Source organism: Hyperolius riggenbachi, chromosome 3, assembly GCF_040937935.1.
Source record: "Hyperolius riggenbachi isolate aHypRig1 chromosome 3, aHypRig1.pri, whole genome shotgun sequence".
NCBI classification, from domain to species: domain Eukaryota; kingdom Metazoa; phylum Chordata; class Amphibia; order Anura; family Hyperoliidae; genus Hyperolius; species Hyperolius riggenbachi.
In genome coordinates this window covers 293,223,338-293,250,188 of record NC_090648.1, presented here as the reverse complement: position 1 = coordinate 293,250,188, position 26,851 = coordinate 293,223,338, and the positions used below count along the sequence as shown (strand labels likewise).

At 44.8% G+C, this 26,851-nt stretch overlaps 1 protein-coding gene across 8 annotated transcripts in view; it reads right to left on the bottom strand.

Annotated features, from left to right (window-relative positions):
- The window catches only part of IMMP2L (inner mitochondrial membrane peptidase subunit 2), a 1,449,658-nt gene that overhangs the window by 1,370,655 nt on the left and 52,152 nt on the right, over nucleotides 1-26,851 (bottom strand). For 7 of the 8 annotated variants that reach the window (XM_068276511.1, XM_068276513.1, XM_068276518.1 and 4 more), the window contains exon 3: nucleotides 5,419-5,522. In XM_068276511.1, coding sequence (XP_068132612.1) covers nucleotides 5,419-5,522 — 104 coding nt within the window. Of the gene's footprint in view, nucleotides 1-4,015; nucleotides 4,101-5,418; nucleotides 5,523-26,851 lie in introns of those variants that run through there. The other variant, XM_068276517.1, reaches the window with a different exon arrangement.

Here is a 26,851-nt window from a genome sequence, read left to right as displayed (position 1 = left end):
GTAAACGCCTAAAAGATGAGGAAATATTCATGAGAGGTTAGATAAAATATTCATTGTGGCAACGAAAATGTGCACATGCCAATTTAAAGGAAAAAAAAAAGTTTTAAGTTTTTGTTAGAATGGAATTTAATAACTTTACACAATTCTAACTTCGATGTACTAGTTTTGTGTAAAGCACAAATAATGTGCAGGAAAAATACAAGATAATGGATATGCCATAGCAGCATAGCTTGCAGACATACTGCGATGAGTTCTGAGGGCAGAGATGGCACAGTTTTCTCCAAATGTAGCAGTTTATGAGTGGGTTTGAATCAAAATATTTATATAGAGAAAGTATGAATGCATATAAGTTAAGAAAATGAAAATACAACACATCCTGACAAATACTCTCCCTAAAGTAAATCTGACTGTGGCCAAATTGAAACTATTGAGCTATAACAACATCCAATTTCAGAAAAGCATATTGACAACTGGATGCACAATTTATCACTGCAAACATTGCTGAAGTGGATCTGGCATTCTCACTATTCAAATAGGACCCAGCTCATACTGATAAGTGATTTTGTTTGAGAATTCAAAAAGATCTGACAAAAAAGTAGCATTCAAGAAAGATTCACCTTTCCTGTTGTAAACAGTTGTACATTTATTTTAAAAGCTCTTTAGATACAAGTTTTATTTTTTACTTTTAAAGGTCAACACAATTGCAAGGTAAAATGATCCAGAAGTAAAGTAAACAAAAAAGCAACATCTGCAAATGCAATGCATAAACTTGCTTGAATGGGAACTACAGCCTGTATCATTTGGAAGCAGGAGTGTGAGGCATAACAATTTATCAGAAGTCAACATCTGACCCAGGAGCTAAGAAGGTGCCTAGGCTGTTCTGTGTACGTTGTGAAAGAACTAAATAGAATAACTGGAGATTGCAAAAATGACGCTGTGGTTTGGTGCATGCATATTCACAATTACCCCCACCCGCACTGTGATCGGTAAGTAGATCTTCAAATCCTGAACGCTTTTTTTTTTCCCCTAAATGACCAGATCACGGAAAGTTGAATGGAACGTGGGCCTGAGGGCTGGAACAAGTCCTAATCCATGTGACTATTCTCTGGCCACTGTACTGGAATTTATATTATAATTTCAATGACTAGGGAAGACTTACCTGCTCATGCAACACACAGAAATGTAGTCACATCTGGACAATGCACAGCAGGACCTACTAAACTGAACTCCCACTTCAGACGATATGTTGAGCCTGATGCACTAAGTAGTGGCAAAATTACAGTGCGCAGGTAACGCATGGCAATTTGGCCTGTACTTATGGCAGGGGGAAGACTGCATTACCCAATCAACGCAACACAGTAAGCCAGATCGCTTGTTAATGTAATCACTGCAGTGCATTATCACATATTATGCACATTAACAGTTGCAGTGAGGCATATTTTCTATGTACTGTATGATTCACTGTATACGTTGCACAGCAGGCATATGGTGTGATGCGACTTCTCCCCTCCGTTACATTGTGTTCCTGTTTTTGCAGATATCACAATGCAACTTCCCTCTGTAAAATGTAGCCATAAATGACACATTTACCCAGACAATTGGTTGACCAATTCCATAATATCGAATGGAAGGAAAACTGCTAACCAATTCCATAAGACAGATGGAAAAAAAAATGGATCAATTCCGTTCATCAGATCAAATTGGTTAGCAATTGATACTATGATCAAATTGGACAATTGATTGTCCAGGGAATTGCATCATTAATGGCCACCTTTACTCTTGACAAACTCATAGACAAGATAAAGACATGTAATAGTTATAACAACCTTCTTATTCCAGCTAGGAAACAAAGGTCAATACAGTAACAAAGAAAAAGCTTCATTGCCAAAGCAAATTGGGCACTAAAATTTGCCATGGTTTAGCACAAAAACAATTGTAAGGCAGGGTTCACCCTTATTGAATTTGCGTGCGTTTTGCGAATGTGCCAAAAACATTTGACACATCCATTAAAAGTCAAAGGAGAATTGTACGTCTTCTAATTCACATTTTCACACAACTTCTTAAAGCATATATTCGCACATTGTATTCGCACATCACAAATTCCCGTTGACTTTCATTAACTGTTCAGAATAACATATGCAAATATTTTGCATACAAATGCATGCTTCTGTGCAGTAGTACAGTGCAGGTGCAGAAATATCTCTGCGAAAGTAGCGCAATGGGGGCGTGTGCTCGTGGCCAGGGCGCACGTAAGCAGTACACCCCAGACTGGAGGACTGCGGAGGATCCAGGTGGCACAGAAGAATGGCGAGGGAGCAATAAGCCAGCCTTGAGGAGGCTGGAGGAAGCCCCTGTTTTGTATAATTTTTCTCTCTCACCATCTCAGGTTGACTTCAAATGCAGACTTCAACTTATTATAAAATAAAACAGTTCAAATATGTTTGCAAAAAAAATATAAAAGAAGATGGGCAAGATATTTTGAAGAAATTCTTAATACTGAAATGAATAAAAGCATCCAAAGTAAAAAAAAATCTCTGCACAGCCCAACCACTGCAAAAATTAGAGAATTAAAGTAAACCAATACTGAGTTATTATGAACGCTAATATTGCTGATCTTGAACTTCAAAACTTGATTTTCTTGGTTCTATACTGATGCTCTGAATTTTTTGGTCACTTACCCAAAATGATTATGAAGGTTTTCCGATTTCACACATGGCGCTGACATACGCATACATAAACTATGGTACATGTGCTGGCTGACATTGCTAAAGCCAGGAAATTCAGAGAAAGAAGACAGGTTTAATCAACCTTTTAAAAGCTAGTGGCTTGCCAGTACTCCCAGCTGATTTACTGTGGACAGTAACTCAAATTCATGGAAGCAACAGGAAATAAGCTAAGGAAAGAGTTTCAGTCACAGTAAATTTGTGACCAGAGGTTTCTTGGGTTGTTATAGAAGACAGTTAAGTAACATGAATAGATCTGTTTATTACATGCCAACTTTTCCTTTCTCAGCATTCTCAGTGCCCTTTTGTTGCACTCTGATCAATAAAAGATGAGGGAATCTTCACTCGCGTAAGGACTCCAGTATCTTATCAGAGCACCCTTCGAGAAATGCTGGACTGCCAGCCCTAGTGAGCGATGGGATTCATTTACAGCTAAAAGCACCATGAGGCCACAGCTCCTGGGATTACTTCACTATTAGGCACTGTTATAGTTAGGAAAACTTGGTAACTCTTACCTAAGACTCACATCATTGTGAACACATGGCATATAAATCCATTCTGGTATGTATAAAGCTGTGCTTGATGCCTCCTGCTCCAGTGTCTTTCAAATGAAGGGAACCTGCATATTGAGTTAACATTCTTGCAGAGGGAGAGACTGCTCTTCTCCCACATCTATCTCAGTCACTTAAGTCTCAGCTATGCAGAGCTGACCGTATAAAAGACACTGAATTCAAACATGCACACTATTTTATTGCCAAGACCAACACATGAATACTTAACATTGCATTTATAATACTGTGTACATGGGAATTTTTGTATTCTCCTGCCACTTGGGAAAAAATTTACATAGTTACAATATACAACAACATTTGTAAAGCACTTTTCTCCCATAGGGCTCAAAGCACAGTTCAGGGGTACATTCAACTACTGCATTCAAGTCAAGAGAGACAATGGAGATTGACTCACTTGCACTGTATATAAGAAGCATTGTTTTTCAGAAATTAGGGGGAAAAAAAGTTCAAAAGCTTGAAAAACACTGCGATAAATATCATCATAATATAGGCAACAGTATATCATTGCTATCAAATAGCTACTGTGCTTCGGAGTGCTGCTCCATAGACATTTATAATTTCTACAAAGTACTTTAAGCTTTCATTGTGTTTCTGCATGACAGAGAATAATAGCATTGCAGTAACATGAATCTTGTGACCTATTCCAGGTGGGTGAGCATCTTCTCCATCACATGCTAAGTGTGGAAATAACCTTGTAAAGCAAAAGACAAAGAAGTAACGAGGGCTCTAGAGGATAATCCAGTTTGTAGAACGCTAGTTATACACCGGTACAGACAAGAAGATGTCAGGAACACCAGATTACAAGCTGTAGAAAACCAGTTAATCACATATTAAAAATGTTAACAAATAGGCCTTGAAGATATTATGAAAACGTCTGCTTTTTAATCATCCAGTGACAATAACCGTCAGTAACATTCATTTGAAGACAAAAAAACAAACAAACAAAAAGCAAGTCTGCTCTCAGACAATAGTCACCAAGTGTAAATAATGAACACAGCACAACACATAAAGATGACACATCGACAAAAGTTAAAACTTTATGAAAGGCAGTAATGCTTTATAAGCAAATACAATTAGAAATACTAAGGTATGTAAGAGGACGCAACCCATTTATTCGCCTGACATGCTCTTTTATGAACTAGCATTTAAAATGTAATTGTAAACCCTAGACCAGGAATGTTGAACTCCAGTCCTCAAGGGCAGAGGTCCTCACACATTTTTGTCATTGTTCAAATTAATAATGGCACTGAATCAGGAGGAGTGTGGTTCAGCAAGTAGAACACATTTCAATATTTCTCAGTCCATCGTGAACACCGGCATGGATATAGCCCTTGAGGACTGGCGTTTGACATCTGTGCCCTAGACCGTTGAGAGAAGAAAGTCAAGTAACATCTTTGTGGCTTATGTACTTCATTAAAAGTGCCAATAAGACAAGGAAAAGCAAATTTCAAAACTGCTGAATCACATTCCCCAAAAGAATAGACAACAATGCATAATCATGTGCCTTCTGCTATAAACACAACACTTTAAATAATAACTGCAGGGAGAAGAATATGGAGGCTGCCATATTTACTTCCTTTTATACAATAAGCAATGCCAGTTGCCTGGCAGTCCTACTGATCTATTTGGCTGCAGCAATGTCTGAATAACACCATAAACAAGCATGCAGCCAACAACTCAATCTCAGTGAGATCTAACAATGTCAAACACCTGATCTGCTGCATGCTTGTTCAGAGTCAATGGCTAAAAGTATTAGAGGCAGAGGATCAACAGGACAGCCAGGCAACTGGTATTGTTTAAATGGAAAGAAATATGGAAGCCTCCATATCCCTCTCGCTTCAGTTGTCCTTTAAAAACAAGGATGGAGCTGAAGATAGACTATTATATATATACAGTAGATCAATCAAAACTGCAGAATTCCTAATTTTGCCAGTCATTAAACACTGAAAACAGGCCAGAGGAACAGGTATGTGGAATTCTATGGCTATAGACCAACACCACCTTTCACTGCCTATGAAAGCACCACATATCCTGATAAAGTTCCATGAACCTCATATGCACTTTTCAAAAGCATTTTAGATAGTAAACAAATGGCACTGAGAGTATTGAAAACATCCACTTACACTAAAGAGACGATGTCCCCGCGCTGAACTTCATAATTTCGCATTTTCCACCGGTTTAAGAGCACAACGTCTGATTCATTTTTCCCACTTGGATTCAACGAAGGCTAAAAATGAAAGAAGACAGCTTTATGTAAAAATATTTCCCAGATGTCTTTCCTCTATCTTCAAATCTATTGTACACATAAAAGATGGGAGAACGAGTATCCACTGCCAACAAGAAGTATCACTAGTGTGAAAGAGAGAAGAGTGCATTGGTTTCCAATAGGAAGAATCCTACAGGGGCTATAAAACTTAACAGGATGAATGCAATTATTCAACTCATGTTGATCCAAACAAAAGCAGAAAACTGCAATACCTTTCCTAAATGAACTGCAAAGTACAATGTGTTCAACGCAACAAATACTTACAACAAAATCTTTTGTCTTTTACTCAAGAATGGGTAACTTTTTTTGCAGAAGAGGCACACGCCAGAAACATTTAAAAGCAGTTACATGTTTAAATGGTAAATATAACAGTTACACATTACACTGTTATGTACAATTTGGATTTTACAATTGCTAAACCACAGATTGCCTCATAGGTGTACATGTAATATCACAGTCCTGTTTTTATAGGGAATGCAACGCAGCTCCCACTGTGAGCTTAGCCTTATGGCCCATACTCACGGGCAACTTTTCAGGCCTGTCGCTAGCACACGGGAGCGTGTGTGCGACAGGCCGGCGACAGCTCGTCGCCAGGTCCCTCCGCATACACACGGCGGAGGGACCTGGCAACTGATGCAGCGGAAGCTGTCGCTGTTGTTCCTCCCCCCGCCGGAAGCTCAAGGTATTCTCTACTTGTTGCTGTCGCTAGTCCGCATACTCACGCGGTCTAGCGACAGTTGCGGCGGAGTTGCCGCCATGCGATTGACCGCGCCAATCGCCTGGCGACAGCAGCAACGAGCGACGGTCGGGGTACGCGCCCGTGCAATGCCTCATACTCACGGGCGACCTGTCGCCGCAACACGCGCGCGCCGCGGCGACAATTGTAGCCCGTGAGTATGGGCCATTAGATTGCATTGGTGTACAGCAATCTTCAAGTCATGCCACAGATTCTCAATCTTAGCCATTTCAAGACATTTGAATATTTCCCTGTAAACCATTCTAGTGTAGCTTTAGAAATACAGGTAGTCCCCGGCTTACCAACATCCGGTTTGCGAATGACCTGCTGATACAAATCGTCCAAAAATTAGAATAGATTTTATTCAAAAAGATTTTGTAGTATTTAAAAAAGGGGATTTTAATAATCATCAAAGAAAAAAATGCTTTTTTAAAGATAGTAAAATGACATTTTGCTGTGGTACCGAGTTCCGAGTTCTGCATACACATTTTATACATTTAAAGTAATCCTGTGATCCAGTGCTGGGACCCTCTGGAAGTTCATTATTACATGTATCCATTATTGCTAAATTTTACATGAAATTTTGCGTAAACGAAATTAGCACATTATGATCATTACTAGGACCAAAAAAGGGCACAAAGGGGAAAGGGCAGAGGTGGTATAGGGGGGCACAGTTAAAGGGAAGGTCCAAGCAAATAAAAAAAAAAAATGAGTTTCACTTACCTGGCGCTTCTACCAGCCCCATGCAGCCATCCTGTGCCCTTGTAGTCACTCGCTGCTGCTCCAGTCCCCCGCTGGCAGCTTTCTGACCTCGGAGGTCAGGGACGAATTGCGTACATTTTTACACATTCCCGCTAGTGCAGGAACATTAACACATACATTTTTACGCGTTAGTGGTGCAACGCGTACATTTTTGTTCCTGCACTAGCTGGAATGCGTAAAAATGTATGCAATGTGGCCCTGACCTCCGAGGTCAGAAAGCTGCCAGTGGGGGACTGGAGCAGCAGTGAGTGACTACAAGGGCACAGGATGGCTACATGTGGCTGGTAGAAGCCCCAGGTAAGTGAAACTCATTTTTTTTTTTGCTTGGACCTTCCCTTTAAGACAGAGGGACACAGTGGAGGCAGATGTAGCACAGAGGGGGGCACTGAAGCCACACAAAAACAGATGTCACAGAGGGGGACTCTGGAGGAACAGAGAAGGTACTGGGGACAGAGAAGGCATAGTATTCCAACTTACGAACGAACCTACAGTCCCTATCTAGTTCACTAACCGAGGACTACCTTTATATTCAGGTTCATAGTCCTGCAAGAAGGTGAACCTTCATCACAATTTCAAATCACTAGAAGACAAAAACTCAATTGTCCTGTACTATGTTTCCTTCAATCCCAAACAGTTTTACTGCCAATGAATGGCGTTTATAAAAAGTTTATAACACAGCACTGAACAATAGCTAATAGGGGTGACAGACTACAAGGAACAAGGTTATGAGTCGGGGTCACCAAATAATTCAAGTCCAAGTCAGTCCGTGGGAAGGGTATCCCAATGATCAAGTTGGACACAGAAGAAGTGGACCCTGCCAGAGGCTTACTATCTAAAGGGAGGGGGGTAGGGGCCCTATGGCCAAAACATTCAAGTCTCATCTGACAGGAGAATACTCTGTCATGTATTTGCATGCACTCTAGCTACTCTTCCCTGTGAATGGTTTAAAGTTGACCTATGGAATGATATCTTCATATGGGCTGTGGACACTGGCAGCATCTTCAGTGTTATATTTGGAGTCTTTTTTTACCTGATTATTGCACACTTTGCCCAGTTAGTGAGCCTGGGGGGGTTCTTTCTCTGTAGGTTTGAAGCGGTGCCACATTCTTTTTCCTTTTGTTATGAATATAAGGGTGTTCTGTGGGAAATTAATACTCTTTTTTTTATTCTTAATGTAGCCCCTCTACGATCTTTGCTTATCCAGAACTACATCTTTGACTTGCTTGAAGTGCTCATTGGTTTTTATGTAGCTAGCTTATTGGTAAAGCAGAGTTGCTGGCCTTTTTGAGCAAGCCTATTTATATAGGTATCTTATATCAGATCACATGGTACTTTTGACAGCACTGGACCCCAATAAACTAATAATGTGACTGCCGAAATAAAGTGGATGGACCAGACCATTTTTTGTATTTGCATATGTATTCAACCAAGGTGATGAATACATATGCCCCCCCAAGTTTTCAGTTTTTACTTTTGCACTCATAGGGCTTGATTTACTAAGACAAATAGCACGCCTTATGACAGTTAACATGCCTTATCAGACTAGCATAGCGAGCGCTACAAACTTATGGCAATGCCGAGAGCTCCACTCGTCCTGCCCTGAGCCCCTGCGGGTTCATAGTGTTCGCTATGCTACTCTGATAAGGCGTGTTAATTTTGATAAGGCATGCTATTTGTCTTAGTAAATCAAGCCCATAGTATTGTATTTTGATTCCACTTCAACAATTTGACACTTCAACACCACATAACATGCAGAGACAGGAGCCGCAAAGAGACTGTGCGCAGCGTGGCTGCGCTGAAGGGAGGAGTGAGAAGAACCTGTGCCAATGCCAGAAGCAGATAACTTAACCTCTTAAAGACCGCTACACGCCAACTGGCCTGGACGCAGGCGGCAGCCCCAGGACCGCCTAACGCCGATCGGCGTGCAGTGCTGGGGCAGAGTATGCAGGGGATCGCGCACGCATCCCCGCTTCAACTCCACCATCAGTCTCCTAGCGGCGATAGGTGGCAAAACAGTCATCTAATAAACGTGTACAGCACTGCAATCTAAGGCAGCGCTGTACTGGGGACAGCCGTGTGACATGGCTGTCCCCCTGGGAGACACTGCAGTGATCAGCTGTCATAGGCCTATGATCGGCTGTCATGCGGCTGTGCTGCCAATGCACGGTACACTCCAGGCCAAATGACTTTCTTGTCCGAACTGCGGAGGATGCAGGCAGCGCAGGACAACAGTAAGGAAGGGATCAGCCTGGAGAGGGCTGGTTGATGGAAACCCCATCTATGTACGTATATATATATTTTTTTTATTAAATCCCTCATCTCTGGTTACCTTTAACAGAATTTTCTCTATTTACTCTAAACTGAATGCTAGCTTCATATAAAAAGTTAAATATAGAGTTTTTACTTTACATAAAAAAAATCCTGAAAATGTTATTTCAAAGTTACTGCTAGTGTTGGGAGGACCACAATACAACAAAACATTCTATTTCAAGTTAGCAACAGTCAAAAACCGATACACTTTACCTAAAAGCTCTTGTTTATCACACAAAGGACGCATATCCAGCAGTTAATGTGAGAGGGGGAAACGTTCTCTAAAAAGACTTCACTGTAATTTATCATCTATTCAAACAGAGCAGCATATTTGTGCAGAGACAGCACAAATTATTAGGTAGCATTCATGTACCAAATGAATTCTAGTACTTTTATAAGCTCCTTGATTTTGATGATGCTTCCTTATTGAAAGATTCTAAAGCATCAGATAAAAAGAAAACTCAGGCTTGGAACTCCAAACAATAACAGCAATACATTTTCACTTTAAGCTTGAAGATGAATTTCCGAGCAAATAGCATTTCATATAGAAAAGTCTATGCAGCTGAAAATGCTTGGGTACAAAAGTCAAAGTACATCTGAAACAAAAGGTTGGATTCACACTATAACAGAAAAAAAAACTGATCAATTTTCCGTTTAAACAGATCCATTTCTTACATTGTGCATCAGTTTTTCATCCGGTTTGCCCATCCATTTGCTACTTCTTCCCTACCAGCTCCCCCGCCGCTGCTATCCATTTGGGTTCCTGCACGCTGGAAACCCCCACTATACCGATCCCAAGGCCCTGTCATAAAGTCAAATAATTAAAGTGGCAAAGCTAGGTTAGGTAGGACAGACGTCAGCAGATTAATTTAAAAGAAAAAAACAAACAAACATATTCCGTGGTGCTGTACAAAGCAAGATGCAAACAAACATGGGGTACATAATAATACAGACTATGGTATACACCAATACACAAAATACAGAATACGGAATTGATACAGAATCGATACAAAATAAAGAATTGGTAATTACAGTGACAAAAGTAACATGAAGAATAATATTTATAACAAATTCCAAGACACAAAAGGGTGAGAGAGCCCTGCCCTTGCAAGCTTACAATCTAAAGCAGTGGACCTCAAACGGAGGCCTGCAGGCCAAATGCGGCCCCCTGAGGCTTTTTTTACCGGCCCTTCACACACAAAATGTATTACATATAGATGTGGCCTGCTGCATCTTTAAATATTGGTGGCTGCATAAAGAATAGCAGAGCTGACTCTACCCTTCCACATGGAAGCCAGAAACAGTCATTCGTTGGCTTCCAGTCATAGGTATGCTTTACTGTCTGGCGCACAAAAACTTCTTCGGGAACCGCATAAATGTGTGTGCCCATGTGCAGGGGTGGATAATTTGCTAATTTGCAGTTCATGCAATTACGGTACTGGAGACGGTTAGTTTTGAAGGGAGGGGGATGACATTATAGCTCACATATGACTTGCTATGCTAGGGTCACAATATCTTCACTTGCTGTGTTGGTGGCACAATAACTGCACTTGCTGAGTTGGGGGGGGGGGGGGGGCATACTATCTGAACATGCTGGCATGCTAAGACATGAGACTGCACTTGTTAGAAGGCGCTGTCTGCAATACCTAGGTTCAATGTAATGTTTTTCTACATCATTTTATGTATACTCCGCCCCCCCAGCAAAGTGAAGTATTTTGACCCAGCCCTTGACCGAAAAAGTTTGGGGTCCCCTGGTCTAAAGGAATAGGAGGGAAACAAGAGGTGGGGTAGTATACAAGAAACATACCTAGAAGCAGTGTGTTTTTAAGATGTCTAGTAGGAGTGCAACTTTACCTTCGGTCAAAAGGGGACTGGTCTAAGGTAGAGCGTATGCTTGTCAGAAAAAGTGAGTTTTGGGAAGTGTCTAACCACTTGTGGACCACAGTGGTAAACCCCCCTAAAGACCAGGCTGTTATTTTCATAATTGGCCACTGCAGCTTTAAGGCCAAGCTGCATGGCCGCACAACACAGCATGCAAGTGATTTCCCACCCCCCTTTTTCTCCCCACCAACAGAGCTCTCTGTTGGTGGGGTCTGATTGCCCCTCGTGTTTATTTATTTATTTTTTATAAATATTTATGTTCATTTTTTTTGTACTGTTTTTTACTAATTCTGTTTTTTCTTTTTTTTAGAAATCCCCTCCCTTCCCCCAGCCGGCCAATCACATGATCGGCTGTCATAGGCTTCTGCCTATGACAGCCGATCGCTCTCTTGTCAGGGGGACAGCCGTGTCACACTGTATTATGTACGCTGTTCTATGTAAATAGACGGCGATCACGCCGTCTAACAGTCTCCCGAGCAGCAATAGCCGCTCGGAGACTGAAGGTGGGGGCGGAGCTCCACCACCCGAGAAGGAGGTGCACGCGCACCCTGCACGCGATCTCCTTCAGTAGCCGGCTCCAGGACCTGATGCCAATCGGCGGTAGACGGTCCTGGGGCTGCCGCATGGAGCAGTCGTAGAGTAGTTGGTCGTACAGTAGTTAAAGATGCCAAAAGTGAGAGAGTGATGGATGTGTTGTAGCAGGGCATTCCAGAGAAGTGGTGAAGCACGTGCGAAATCTTATCAGAATCAGAAATCAGAATCAGAATCAGAAATCAGAATCAGAAACTTTATTTCGCCAAGCACGACTGGGTCGTGCCCGGAATTGGGCTTGGCACGTACAGGGTACTGATACACGATATACAGTGTTTACAGATACAGGACAGGACACGCAGTAGGAACAGAACATTACACAGAATACAGAACATTATATAACTTTTATGCAGAGGGAGACAATGTGGCATAATTACAGTACAAAAAAACAACTGAAAGGTATGCTTGAGCTGGAGCGGCGTCTATGTGCAGGGTGCTTCAGTGCGTCATGGTATTGTGGGGTGGGGATGGGCATTTCCACGGAGAGAGTTCAGGAGGTTGACAGCCGAGGGAAAGAAACTGTTCTTATGTCTAGAGGTCCTGGTGTAGATGGATCGGAACCGGAGCTTCCGGCACGAGGGGAGCCGATTAAAGAAGCGGTAGCCTGGGTGCGAGGGGTCGTTGGCGATCTTTAATGCTCTGGTGTTCAGCCTGGAGTGGTAGAGGAGGTCCAGAGTGGGAAGGGATCTCCCGATGATCCTCTCTGCAGATTTGATGACCCTCTGCAGTTTGAGCTTGTCGCTGGCGGAGGAGCTGGCGTACCAGACCAGGATGGACGAGCATAGGACGGATTCGATCGTGGCGGAGTAAAAATTTATCAGGAGTTTTTGGGCCATACCGAACTTTTTCAGTTGGCGGAGAAAGAAAAGTCTCTGCTGGGCTTTCCTCTGTGTTGAGGCAGTGTTGGTGTTCCACCTCAGGTCATTGGAGATAGTTGTGCCCAGGAGGCGGACACTGGGGACTCTTTCCACCTCCATGCCATCAATGTGGATTGGAGGCGGGGAAGAGGCGCGCCTCCTGAAATCAACGATCATCTCCACCGTTTTTGCTGTGTTTAGGACCAAACCGTTCTCTCTGCACCAGCGGCATATGCTTTCGACCTGGTGGCGGTACGCCTTCTCATCATTTTTGGTGATGAGACCTACAATGGTCGTGTCATCGGCAAATTTGATTACTTTTACCGAGTCTGACGTGGATTTGCAGTTGTTCGTATACAGAGAGAACAGAAACGGCGACAGGACGCAGCCTTGTGGGGCCCCTGTGTTGGTGATCCTAGGTTGTGAGGAGATGGTGCCTAACCTGACGACCTGGGACCTGTTGGTGAGGAAGTCCGTGATCCACAGGCGTAGGGTGGGGTGGACTCCTAGCGCAGCGAGATTGTCTTGAAGTATTTTAGAGCTGATGGTATTGAATGCTGAGCTGAAGTCCAGTAGGAGGATCCTGGCGTAGGAGTCCGGCCCATTCAGGTGATCATAGACGTGCTCCAAGCAGATGTTGATGGCGTCATCTGTGGACCTGTTCGCTCTGTACGCGAATTGGTGCGGGTCCAGCAGTCCCTCAGTAGAGTGCTTAAGGAGGGGTAGCACCATGCTTTCAAAAGCTTTCATGATCACGGATGTAAGTGCCACGGGCCTGAAGTTGTTGAGGTCGAGGATGCCCTGCTTTTTGGGGACAGGGATAATGGCAGACCTCTTGAAGCACGCGGGAACTTTGCCTTCCTGGAGGGACCTTGTGAAGATGGAAGAGAGGGTGGTAGCGAGCTGGCGAGCACAGGTTTTCAGGCAGGCTGGTGACACTCCGTCCGGACCTGAGGCTTTCCTAGCATTTAACCTTAGCAAGTGTTTCAGTACATCCGCCTCCCTCACTGACGGTGGGGGTGAGTGAGGGCTCAGGGCTACAGTGGCAGATTGTGCAGGTGGCTGTGGGAGTCCTGCAGGTGCTGGCTGGTTCTCGAATCTGCAGTAGAAGTCGCTGAGACTCTCGGCAAGCTCAGTGCTCGGTGTGGCATGCTGAGGGGGGGGCTTGTAGTTGGTGGCAGCCTTCAGTCCTTTCCACACGGCTCGTGGGTCGTTTGAGGAGAGGTTCTGTTCCAGCTTTTCTGCGTAGCACTTCTTTGCGGACCTCAGCTCTCTGTTCAGGTCGTTTCTTGCCTTCTTGTATTCCTCCTGGTTGCCGGACTTATGTGCGGCTTCTTTGCTGCGCCGTAGTTGTCGTAGTCTTTTTGAGAACCACGGTTTATCGTTTGGATACAGTTTGAAGGTTTTAGTTGGGATACAGGAGTCCTCGCAGAAGCTAATGTATAAGGACACGTTGTCTGCCCACTCGTCCAGGTTAGGCGATTCCAGGGCCTTCCAGTCTGTGCAGTCAAAGCAGGCCTGAAGTTGAAGTTTGGCCTCACTTGACCACACTTTGGAGGACTTAGTGACAGGTTTTGAGGTTTCCAGGCGCCTTTTATAAGTAGGTACCAGGTGGATGATGCAGTGGTCAGATGAGCCTAGGGCTGCCCACGGTGTCGCTTTATATGCTTCTTTCAGGGCCGTGTAGCAGTGGTCGAGGGTGTTGGCACTCCTGGTGGGGCAGGTGATGTGCTGATGGAAGCGGGGCAGCTCTTTGCGGAGGTTGGCCTTGTTAAAATCCCCCAAGATAATGAACAGCGAGTCCGGGAGTGCTGTCTCCCACTGCATGATGGTATCACTGAGATCGCGCAGGGCAGCATTTACCTCTGCATCAGGAGGGATATACACACCCGCGAGGACGTAGGAGGAGAACTCCCTGGGCGAGTAGGTTGGCCTGCAATTGATGAGGAGGAGTTCAAGTTCTGGTGTGCATTTCTTGGCCAGTACAGAGGTGTTTGAGCACCAGGCGGAGCTGATGTAGAAGCAGATGCCGCCCCCTTTCTTTTTCCCAGAGAGGGTGCTGTCCCGGTCTGCACGGATGAGGCTGAAGCCTGGGAGCTGGAGGGCACTCTCAGGGATGTCGTCATGGAGCCACGTTTCAGTAAAGCAAAAGACTGGGGTGTTGTGACCGAGTTCCCTCTTGTCGCTGAGGAGTCTCAGCTCATCTAGCTTGTTAGGGAGGGAGCGGACGTTAGCGAGGAGGACCGCAGGGATGGCTGACCGCAGGCCCCTCCTCTTCAGCCTCGCCCTGACGCCTGATCGACAGCCCCTACGGCGCTGGCTACAAGGAGGCCAGGGCGCAGAAGCAGTGATTACTTGGACATGGCTCCAAACAGAGTTGTACAGGAGCCCATCCTCCGGGTGTGCGGCTGTGATATGTTCCCATTTGAGGAGCTGTGCTCTGGAGTAGGTGGTACGAGGGGGGAGGGGTAGCATTTGGGGCATGGATGGTAAGCCAGCACAGTGCGACTGGAATGTACAACAATACTCGTAATAGTACTAGTAATAGTACAATAACAGTCTATCAGCAGTGTGACACAGATGTAAGAGGCGAGTACAATAACAGTCCATCCGCAGCAGTGTGACACGGATGTAAGGGGCATGTGCAATAACAGTCCATCCGCAGCAGTGTGACACGGATGTGAGGGGCATGTGCAATAACAGTCCATCCGCAGCAGTGTGACACGGATGAAAGGGGCATGTGCAATAACAGTGCATCCGCAGCAGTGTGACACGAATGTAAGGGGCATGTGCAAAACAGTCCATCAGCAGCAGTGTGACCCAGATGTAAGGGGCATGTGCAATAACAGTCCATCCGCAGCAGTGTGACACAGATGTAAGAGGCGAGTGCAATAACAATAACAGTCCATCAGCAGCAGTGTGACCAGATGTAAGGGGCATGTGCAATAACAGTCCATCAGCAGCAGTGTGGCACAGATGTAAGAGGCGAGTACAATAACAATAACAGTCCATCAGCAGCAGTGTGACCCAGATGTAAGGGGCATGTGCAATAACAGTCCATCAGCAGTGTGGCACAGATGCAGGTGCAATAACAGACCATCAGCGGTGTGACACATGTGTAAGGGGCATGTGCAATAACAGTCCATCAGCGGTGTAACACAGATGTAGGGGCATGTGCAATAACAGTCCATCAGCGGTGTGACACAGATGTAAGGTGCATGTGCAATGACAGTACATCGGCGGTGTGACACAGATGTAAGGGGGCATGTGCAATAACAGTCCATCAGCAGTGCGACACAGATGTAAGGGGCATGTGCAATAACAGTCCATCGGCGGTGTGACACAGATGTAAGAGGCATGTGCAAGAACAGTCCATCAGCAGTGCGACACAGGTGTATCAGCAGCAGTGTGACACAGATGTAAGAGGCGAGTGCAATAACAAGTCCATCAACAAAACCATCCGCCGTGCGACGCAGATGTAGTGGCAAGTGCAATAACAGACCATCAGCAGCAGTGTGACCCAGATGTAGGGGGCAAGTGCAACGACAGCCCATCCGCAGAGTGCCCCAAGTGCAAGGCATGTACCCTGCGGTCCGTCATCAGTGGGACGCGCGTGCCCACCTGGCAGCAACAAAAAAAACATTTGATGCACAGACAGACACCAGCTGGTTTCACTCAGCTGAACCCCGTGCCCAATACCGGTCCCAGACCCCAGCAGTACCCCCAGAGGCTCACGGACTGGGGCCCAGAGAACAGAAGTCTCACCTGGTGGCACCTGTAGAAAACTGGATCCGCCGTGAGGTAGCCTCCTAGGATGTTCAGCTACCTCTGAGCCGTGCCGTTGGAGGTGCAGGAGGCGGAGGGCCGCAAGTACAGCCGGATGACGGCTGAGGAGCAGTCCTGGACTGGAGCACTGCGTCCGCGGCTGGAGGCTTCCGTCGGGCTGCAAACCGGGAGGCTGCCTGGCAGCGGGGGCTGTGCTCTGCGCTGTGGATCTGGCAGAGGCAGTCCCGGAGCTGTGGGTCTGGCAGAGGCTGTGGATCTGCTAGTGGCGTCCGGCCACTGGAGGTGAGCTGGGCTGGTGCGGGTGAGCCTGGGCTTATGCACGGCTGTGGATGGAGAGATGCGAACATCCACTTGAGCCTCCTCGTGCGGGACCTGGGGGGCACCGGGTGCGGGGAAGCAGATCCGCGGTGCCGGCAGGGGAAAAACACACGTGCTCGGGTCGCTCCACGTGGGTGGCCTTTCCGTTCCGAGCCGCTGGAGGTGAGCTTGGGCTGGTGTACGGCCGTGGATGGAGGGATGCGGACATCCACTTGAGCCTCCTCGTGCGGGACCTGGGGGGCACGGGTGCGAGGGAGCAGATCCGCGGTGCCGGCAAGGGAGAAGGGAGAAACACACGTGCTCGGGTCGCTCCACGTGGGTGGCCTTTCCGTTCCGAGCCAGCCTCAAGAGCTGGGGCACTGCACGCTGGGGGAAAATGATCCTCACCCCTAAAACTTAGCCAGTTTGACTAACTAAAGTAGAAAAAACAAAAAGGGAGAGGGAAAAAACAGGAAAACAGGAAAAAAAAAACAAATGTATCGGAGCCCTATGTGCCGTGGCAGCCTATCCAGCGCCATCTTGTTGTCTTGAAAAAACAGTGGTGTGAAAAACTATTTGCCCACTTCCTGATTTCTTATTCTTTTGCATGTTTGTTGCACTTAAATGTTTCTGCTCATCAAAAACCGTTTACTATTAGTCAAAGATAACATAATTGAACACAAAATGCAGTTTTAAATGATGGTTTTTATTATTTAGTGAGAAAAAAAAACCCTCAAAACCTACATGGCCCTGTGTGAAAAAGAAATAACCCCCAGAACCTAATAACTGGTTGGGCCACCCTTAGCAGCAATAACTGCAATCAAGCGTTTGCGATAACTTGCAACGAGTCTTTTACAGCGCTCTGGAGGAATTTGGTCCACTCATCTTTGCAGAATTGTTGTAATTCAGCTTTATTTGAGGGTTTTCTAGCATGAACCACCTTTTTAAGGTCATGCCACAACATCTCAATAGGATTCAGGTCAGGACTTTGACTAGGCCACTCCAAAGTCTTCATTTTGTTTTTCTTCAGCCATTCAGAAGTGGATTTGCTGGTGTGTTTTGGGTCATTGTCCTGCTGCAGCACACAAGACCGTTTCAGCTTGAGTTGACGAACAGATGGCCGGACATTCTCCTTCAGGATTTTTTGGTAGACAGTGGAATTCATGGTTCCATCTATCACAGCAAGCCTTCCAGGTCCTGAAGCAGCAAAACAACCCCAGACCATCACACTACCACCACCACATTTTACTGTTGATATGATGTTCTTTTGCTGAAATGCTGTGTTACTTCTACGCCAGATGTAACAGGACACGCACCTTCCAAAAAGTTCAACTTTTGTCTCGTCGGTCTACAAGGTATTTTCCCAAAAGTCTTGGCAATCATTGAGATGTTTTTTAGCAAGATTGAGACGAGCCTTAATGTTCTTTTTGCTTAAACGTGGTTTGTGCCTTGGATATCTGCCATGCAGGACGTTTTTGCCCAGTCTCTTTCTTATGGTGGAGTCGTGAACACTGACCTAAATTGAGGCAAGTGAGGCCTGCAGTTCTTCAGAGGTTGTCCTGGGGTCTTTTGTGGCCTCTCGGATGAGTTTTCTCTGTGCTCTTGGGGTAATTTTGGTCGGCCGGCCACTCCTGGGAAGGTTCATCACTGTTCCATGTTTTTGCCATTAGTGGATAATGGCTCTCACTGTGGTTCGCTGGAGTCCCAAAGCTTTAGAAATGGCTTTATAACCTTCACCAGACTGATAGATCTCAATTACAGTACTTTTGTTCTCATTTGTTCCTGAATTTCTTTGGATCTTGGCATGATGTCTAGCTTTTGAGGTGCTTTTGGTCTACTTCTCTGTGTCAGATAGCTTCTATTTAAGTGATTTCTTGATTGAAACAGGTGTGGCACTAATCAGGCCTGGGGGTGACTACAGAAATTGAACTCAGGTGTGATAAACCACAGTTATTTTTTTAACAAGGGGGGCAATCACTTTTTCGCACAGGGCCATGTAGATTTGGAGTTTTTTTTCTCACTAAATAAAAACCATCATTTAAAACTGCATTTTGTGTTCAATTATGTTATCTTCGACTAATAGTTAACGGTTTTTGATGAGCAGAAACATTTAAGTGTGAGAAACATGCAAAAGAATAAGAAATCAGGAAGGGGGCAAATAGTTTTTCACACCGCTGTATGTGAATGCGAGGCAGTAATTCTAGAGGACAAAAGAAGGTCATGTGCAGATCTGAATGAGGATCCTATAGAAGTTCACAAAGAAGCAGGGTCCTCCACAGAGTGAAGAAGCACTGTGGCCCATATGCAATTCACTTTTTCACCGGAGTTTTCACCGAAGGAGATAATTTTTCATCTTCGAATTAAAGGGAAGGTCCTAGCAAAATAAAAAAATGAGTTTCACTTACCTGGGGCTTCTACCAGCCCCATGCAGCCATCCTGTGCCCTCGTAGTCACTCACTGCTGCTCCAGTCCCCCACTGGCAGCTTGCCGACCTCCGAGGTCGGCAGGCCGCATTGCGTACATTTTTACGCATTCCCGCTAGTGCAGGAACATTAACACATACATTTTACGCGTTAGTGGTTCAATGCGTAAATTTTTACGCGTTGCACCACTAATGCGTAAAAATATATGTGTTAATGTTCCTGCACTAGCGGGAATGCGTAAAAATGTACGCAATGCGGCCCGCCGACCTCGGAGGTCCGCAAGCTGCCAGTGGGAGACTGGAGCAGCAGTGAGTGACTATGAGGGCATAGGATGGCTGCATGGGGCTGGTAGAAGCCCCAGGTAAGTGAAACTAATTTTTTTTATTTTGCTTGGCCCACTGTAGATTGGCGGTGGAAAAGTGGCAGCCCCAGGACCACGTAACGAAGAATGGCGTTGGGTCCTGGGACACTGTTTTGCCGGGGATCGCGCGCTGTGTTCCGCACGCATCCGCCGGCAATAGGCTCCGCCCACCCGCGACGTCAACCCACCGGCCAATCGGAAGCGCCGGCGGGTTGTCAACCCGACGATCGCCGCATAGGAAGCGTATAATACGCTTTGTAATGTTTACAAAGTGTATTGTACAGGCTGCCTCCTACCCTGGTGGTCCCAGTGTCCGAGGGACCACCAGGGCAGGCTGCAGCCACCCTAGTCTGCACCCAAACACCCTGATCTGCCCCCCCCTGATCGCCCACAGCACCCCTCAGACCCCCCCTGCCCACCCCCCAGACCACTGTTTGCACCCAATCACCCCCCTAATCACCCATCAATCACTCCCTGTCACTATCTGTCAATGCTATTTTTTTTAGTCCCTAAACTGCCCTCTGGGGACTCCTGATCACCCCCCACCCCTCAGATTCTCCCCAGACCCCCTCCCCAGGTGTACTGTATGCATATATCCCCCCTGATCACCTGCCAATCACCTGTCAATCACCCATCAATCACCCCCTGTCACTGCCACCCATCAATCAGCCCCTAACCTGCCCCTTGCGGGCAATCTGATCACCCACCCACACCGGCGATTAGATCGCCTGCAGACCCGATGTCAGATCACCTCCCAAGTGCACTGTTTACATCTGTTCTCTCCTCTAAACACCCACTAAGTACCCATCAATCACCCCCTGTCACTGCTACCCATCAGATTAGATCCCTATCTGCCCCTAGGGCACCCAATCACCTGCCCACACCCTCAGAATGCCCTCAGACTCCAGCCCTGATCACCTCGCCAGTGCATTGCTTGCATCTATTCCCCCCACTAATCACACCTTGAGACACCCATCAATCACCTGCTGTCACCACCTGTCACCCCCTAGCACACCTACCCATCAAATCAGGCCCTAATTTTCCCCGTGTGGGCTCCTGATCACTCGGCCAAACCCTCTGATCCCCCTCAGACCCCCTTCCGATCACCTCCCCAGTGCATTGATTGCATCTATTTTCCCCTCTAACCACCCCCTGAGACACCCATCTATCACCACCTGTCACCCCCCTAGCACTCCTATCCATCAGATCAGGCCCAATACAACCTGTCATGTAAGAGGCCACCCTGCTTATGACCGGTTCCAAAAAATTCGCCCCCTCATAGACCACCTGCCATCAAAATTTGCAGATGCTTATACCCCTGAACAGTCATTTTGAGACATTTGGTTTCCAGACTATTCACGGTTTTGGGCCCGTAAAATGCCAGGGCACTATAGGAACCCCACAAATGACCTCATTTTAGAAAGAAGACACCCCAAGGTATTCCGTTAGGAGTATGGTGAGTTCATAGAAGATTTTATTTTTTGTCACAAGTTAGCGGAAAATGACACTTTCTGAAAAAAAAAACAATTAAAATCAATTTCCGCTTACTTGTGACAAAAATAAAATCTTCTATGAACTCACCATACTCCTAACGGAATACCTTGGGGTGTCTTCTTTCTAAAATGGAGTCATTTGTGGGGTTCCTATATTGCCCTGGCATTTTAGGGGTCCTAAACCGTGAGGAGTAGTCTTCAAACCAAATGTCGCAAAATGACCTGTGAAATCCTAAAGGTACTCATTGGACTTTGGGCCCCTTAGCGCACTTAGGGTGCAAAAAAGTGCCACACATGTGGTATCGCCGTACTCAGGAGAAGTAGTATAATGTGTTTTGGGGTGTATTTTTAAACATACCCATGCTGAGTGGGAGAAATATCTCTATAAATAGACAATTGTGTGTAAAAAAAAAAAAAAAAAAAAATTGTCATTTACAGCATAGGTATGTGTAAAAATACACCACAAAACACATTATACTACTTCTCCTTAAAACACATTATACTACTTCTCCTGAGTACAGCGGTACCACATGTGTGGCACTTTTTTGAACCCTAACTGCGCTAAGGGGCCCAAAGTCCAATGAGTACCTTTATGATTTCACAGGTCATTTTGCGAAATTTGGTTTCAAGACTACTCCTCACGGTTTAGGGCCCCTAAAATGCCAGGGCACTTTAGGAACCCCACAAATGACCCCATTTTAGAAAGAAGACACCCCAAGGTATTCCGTTAGGAGTATGGTGAGTTCATAGAAGATTTTATTTTTTGTCACAAGTTAGCGGAAATTGATTTTAATTGTTTTTTTTTCTCAGTGTCATTTTCCGCTAACTTGTGACAAAAAATAAAATCTTCTATGAAGTCACCATGCCTCTCAGTGAATACTTTGGGATGTCTTCTTTCCAAAATGGGGTCATTTGGGGGTATTTATAACATCCTGGAATTTTAGCACCTCATGAAACATGACAGGTGGTCAGAAAAGTCAGAGATGCTTAAAAATGGGAAAATTCACTTTTGGCACCATAGTTTGTAAACGCTATAACTTTTACCCAAACCAATAAATATAGGCTGAATTGGTATTTTTTTTTTTTTCAAATATATTTTATTTGCATTTTTCATTTTCCACCCTTTTGCAGACCTAGGTCTACATACTTCATCACACAGTGCATAGATATTACATACAGGCAATACATGAGGTGCAATTCCGTCGTAAACCGGGCCTACTGGTCCCTTCCTCCCTCCCCTTGCCTCCCCCCTTTTCCCAACAACCCAACCCCCAACAGGATACCCCAGCCTCTCAGCACACAACTTGTTTTCAATAAGCTACACCAATTTGTCTTATAACAGAATATTTTAAGCCGTTGGCTCTTGTCCGCTGACCCCTATTTTTGAGGGGTGATATTTAAGTGGTCCCAATGATCCACCAATGTCTTTCAGGCAATACCATGAGGTAAGTACAAATTTCCCCATCAGTTCGTTTATTTCCGCCGGTGAGAAAGTGTCCAGTATATAATTTCTCCACGTCCTGAAAAAGCTTTTAGCTCTTTTTCCCACGTTTTGGGATACCTGTAACTTTTCCAGAATAAAGAGGGATAAAAGTTCCTTCCGTAGCATGCTTATAGTGGGGGCATGTGGTTGGATCCATGTTAGGAAGATAACCCGCTTGGCCGTGGCTAATATGATATGAAAGAGCGCTGAGGGGATCTCTTGGCTATTTCCAGTTTGTATTTTGTGGCTGTGAAATAAACATAGCATGTGGTCTTTACAGACCTTTTTTTTTACATAATTTATTTGCATATTCCATTATCTTGTCCCAATAATGGTCTATCATGTAGCATCTCCATACACAGTGTGTTAGGTTAGCGTTTGGCTCTGAGCATTTGGGGCACTCAGGAATGTAGTGCTCTGGTGGGTGAGTATACTTAATATTAAAAGCGTATTTCGCTCTATGAAGAAACAGGAGGTGGGAAGTTCTATGTTGCTCGTTTATAATATCGGATCTAAATTCAGTAAGACCTTGTGTTATACTCTTCTCTAAGTCCTCATCTTGGAAGTCTTTCCTCCATGCTTTGAAGCTAAGGTATGTTAATTTAGAGCCCTCTGTACCCGCTAGGCATTGCACTAATTCCGATAGTGTTTTTAGAGGCCCCCCTGGGTTCAGCATTCTGTCAAATTCATCTGGCAATGCCACATCTGATATACTGGCAATATGCGATCTCACAAAAGATTGAATTTGTAAATATGGGAGGACGTCCCCTTTAGGGATCATATATGTCCTTTTTACTTCCTCAAAGGTCATCCACTTGCCAGTATCCAGATGTAGGAGGTTGCCCAGTTTGCTGATTCCTTTCTGGTCCCAATTTGCAAAGTACTGTTGTGTGGTGCTTACTGGGAAGTGAGGGTTCCCCTATATAGGCATATACTTGGAGATTAAGCAATGGAGACCCAGTTTTTTCCTAACTGCCCTCCATGTCAGGATAGTGTCTTTAAAAATTATATTTTGTTTGAGTCTGACAGGTATTTCAGTCAATTTTGAGTGTAGAAGACCCAGGAGCGACCATGGCTTTGCAATTTCAGCCTCCAGTGTTAGGTTTGAATATTTGCTAGCTCCTTTTACCCAATCTTGTACGTGCCTTAGTAGTGCCGCTAAATTGTATCGTCTTATGTTTGGCATGTTCAGTCCCCCTAGAAGTTTTGTCATTTGGAGCGTTTTTAATGAAATACGGGGCTTTTTGCCCTGCCAGAGAAATTTGTTGAAGGAAGATTCCAGTAACTGTATGTCCTTGTGTCGGATGAGAAGTGGGATTGTTTGCATGGGATAAAGCAGTCTTCCCATGGTGGTCATTTTTATAAGAGCTGCCCTTCCTGCTAGGCCTATTGGAAGTTTATCCCATCTGTCTAATTGTTCCTTAAGTTGTTTAAACAGGGGTGTATAATTTAGGGTATAAATTTGGGTGGGATCCCTGGGAATTTTAATTCCCAGATATTGCACCTGTGTACGGGCTACCCGCAGTCCTAAGGCGGGCCATGATCTAGTGTCAGCTAACCTTGAGAGGGGCATTATTTCACTTTTATCTCTATTAATTTTTAACCCTGATAGGTATGAGAATTCTGTTAGTATTTTAAATATTTGGGGCACTTGGGTCAGTGGGTTTTCTATAAAGAGGAGTATGTCGTCCGCAAAGAGTGATTGCTGGGTTTCCACTCCTCCCACTTGGATTCCCCGAACGTGCTTTCTTAAGAGAGCAGCCAATGGTTCTAGGGCTAAATTAAACAGTAAGGGGGATAATGGGCATCCTTGCCTTACTCCTCTGCGCATCATGAGAGATTCTGAGAGAAAACCATGTGTCATTATTCTGGCTTTGGGTCCCAGGTACATAGCTTGTACTGCTTGTAGGAAGGGGCCATTGAAACCCATTTTCTGCAGAACCCCAAACATCCAATCCCACTCCACACTGTCGAAAGCTTTTTCAGCGTCCAGCACAAGGACAGCTGCTGTTTTATATGACTTGGGATATGCACGTATGTGTTCTAATATCGTTAGGAGCTTTCTTATATTGGTGACCCCTGACCTTCCACGTATGAACCCCACTTGATTTGGGTGAATAAGCCCCGGCATCAGAAGAGATAATCTGTCTGCCAGAATTTTTGATAATATCTTGACATCTTGATTAATAAGAGAGATAGGCCTATAGGAAGCCGCCTCACACATATCTTTCCCCTCTTTTGGAAGCAATTTAATATATGCCGTCTTTCCTGTTTCAGGGTATTGCGCATTTTTCATTATATGGTTATATAATCTGGTAAGATGGTCGCCTACGTCCTGTTTTAAGATTTTAAAAAACTCAGCAGAGTACCCATCAGGTCCTGGAGATTTTTGGTTTGACAAGCCAGTGATCGCTTCCCTGACCTCCCCCACTCCTATCTCAGCATTAAGGCTAGCTAGTTGGTCTTCCTTCAGTTTTCCAACTGGGAGATTGGCAATGGCGGCCTCCAATCTTGAGGAGTTTAGATGATTTGAGGAATATAGCTTCTCATAGAAATCTTTAAAAATATTATTAATGATCTTGGGATTTGAGTGAAGCTCCCCTGTTTTATTTTTTAATTGCATGGCCTGCTGGGGTTTCCCTTTTGCCTTTGCCATGTTTGCTAACAATTTTCCCGCCTTTTCGCCATATTTATGAAAGGTGAGATTCGTGTACGGCTTTTGTAGTTCAATTTGCAGCTTGAGCCATATATCCCCTTTAAGCTTTGCCTCTTGCCATTGCTCCCGGTTTTCCTCCGACAGAGATTGTTTAAATTTGGTATATGCTTCCCTTATTTTAATTAGTTCTTGTGTATACTTTCTGTGTGCTTGCTTTTTTGCTCCAGATACGTATGAGATAATCCTGCCCCTTATCACCGCTTTTCCTGTTTCCCAGAAAAGAACCGGATCTCCAGTATGTAACTCATTCTCCATAATGTATTCCTGCCACCACAATTTTAATTTGCTTTCAAACTCATCATTGCCATATAGAGCTGCTTGGAAACGCCACATGATATCCGAACCTCTGGGATATGAGTCCTCCAATTCTAAAAGAATTGGTGAATGGTCAGATATAATTAGATCTTCAATAGATGCTGTTGTCATTCTGGAAGTGAGTCGATTGTGCATAAGGAATAGATCTATCCTGGAGAATGTCTTATGGGTTGGGGAGTAGAAAGTATACTCGTGGTCAGATGGATGGGCATATCTCCATGTGTCTATTAGATCGCAGGCCTCCAAGAGGGGCTCTATAAATTTATCTCTGTGTTTTAGAGAGTGTTTGGGATGACTTCTAACTTCCCAGAGGTTCGGTACCGTGTTGAAGTCCCCCCCTAGTAAGATCTGTGAACTCTACTCTGCCAAGAGCTTTCGCTGCAGAGTCTGAAAAAAATTACCGTTTTCTATGTGGAGGCCATATATATTGTATATAATAATCACTTCCCCTGCCAATTAAAGCTGCAACCTGGACCATCTGCCCTCTGCATCGTGTTCATGCTCTAGTACTTTGTAATTAAGCTTTTTGCTGATCAATACCATAACCCCTGCTTTGTTCTCTACTGCCGGTGAACCATAAACCTCACCCACCCAAAATTTTGTCATGTACTTATACTGGTCTTCTTTTAGGTGTGTTTCCTGCAATAGGCAGATATCGGGCTTGTATTTACCTAAATGGCGTAGGATTTGCGACCTCTTGTTTGGGGACTGCAGGCCCTTTACATTCCACGAAATTAACTTCATTTTACTTTATGGATCTACATAAAGGGTACGTCTCAGGTTGCAACTTATTAATCACATTTATTCGAACCGTTCCTGGTGTTGAAAGGCAAAAAAACAGAAACCCCCTAACCCTCCCTAACCCCAAAGTAACCCCAAAAAACTTGCGTTCAGTGACTTCTCTTCTTCCCCGCATGAGTGTCTTCTCCTTCGGCATTAAAGGAGCAGTCAGCTAATTTAACATCCTCCCCGAGCTATGACAAATGACATATAGGCTTTTGCTAAGTTAAAAAACATGCTTAGTACATTTCAGCGGTTAAACATTTCACTCTATATATTTACACATTTGGTTTCAGATTGGGCTATTATATATCCCAACTTAGTGTTACTATCTTATTGCTAATCATTTTAAATATGGATGTCCGTAGATTCAGCCCCTAGGGCCCAATCCAGGTGCAAGGCACGTCTTTCCCTGCCTTGTCAGGAATTACCAGTTGTGAATTCGTATGAATTGTTCACACCATCACTATGATTTTATTTTGTGTTTATACGTCTGGCA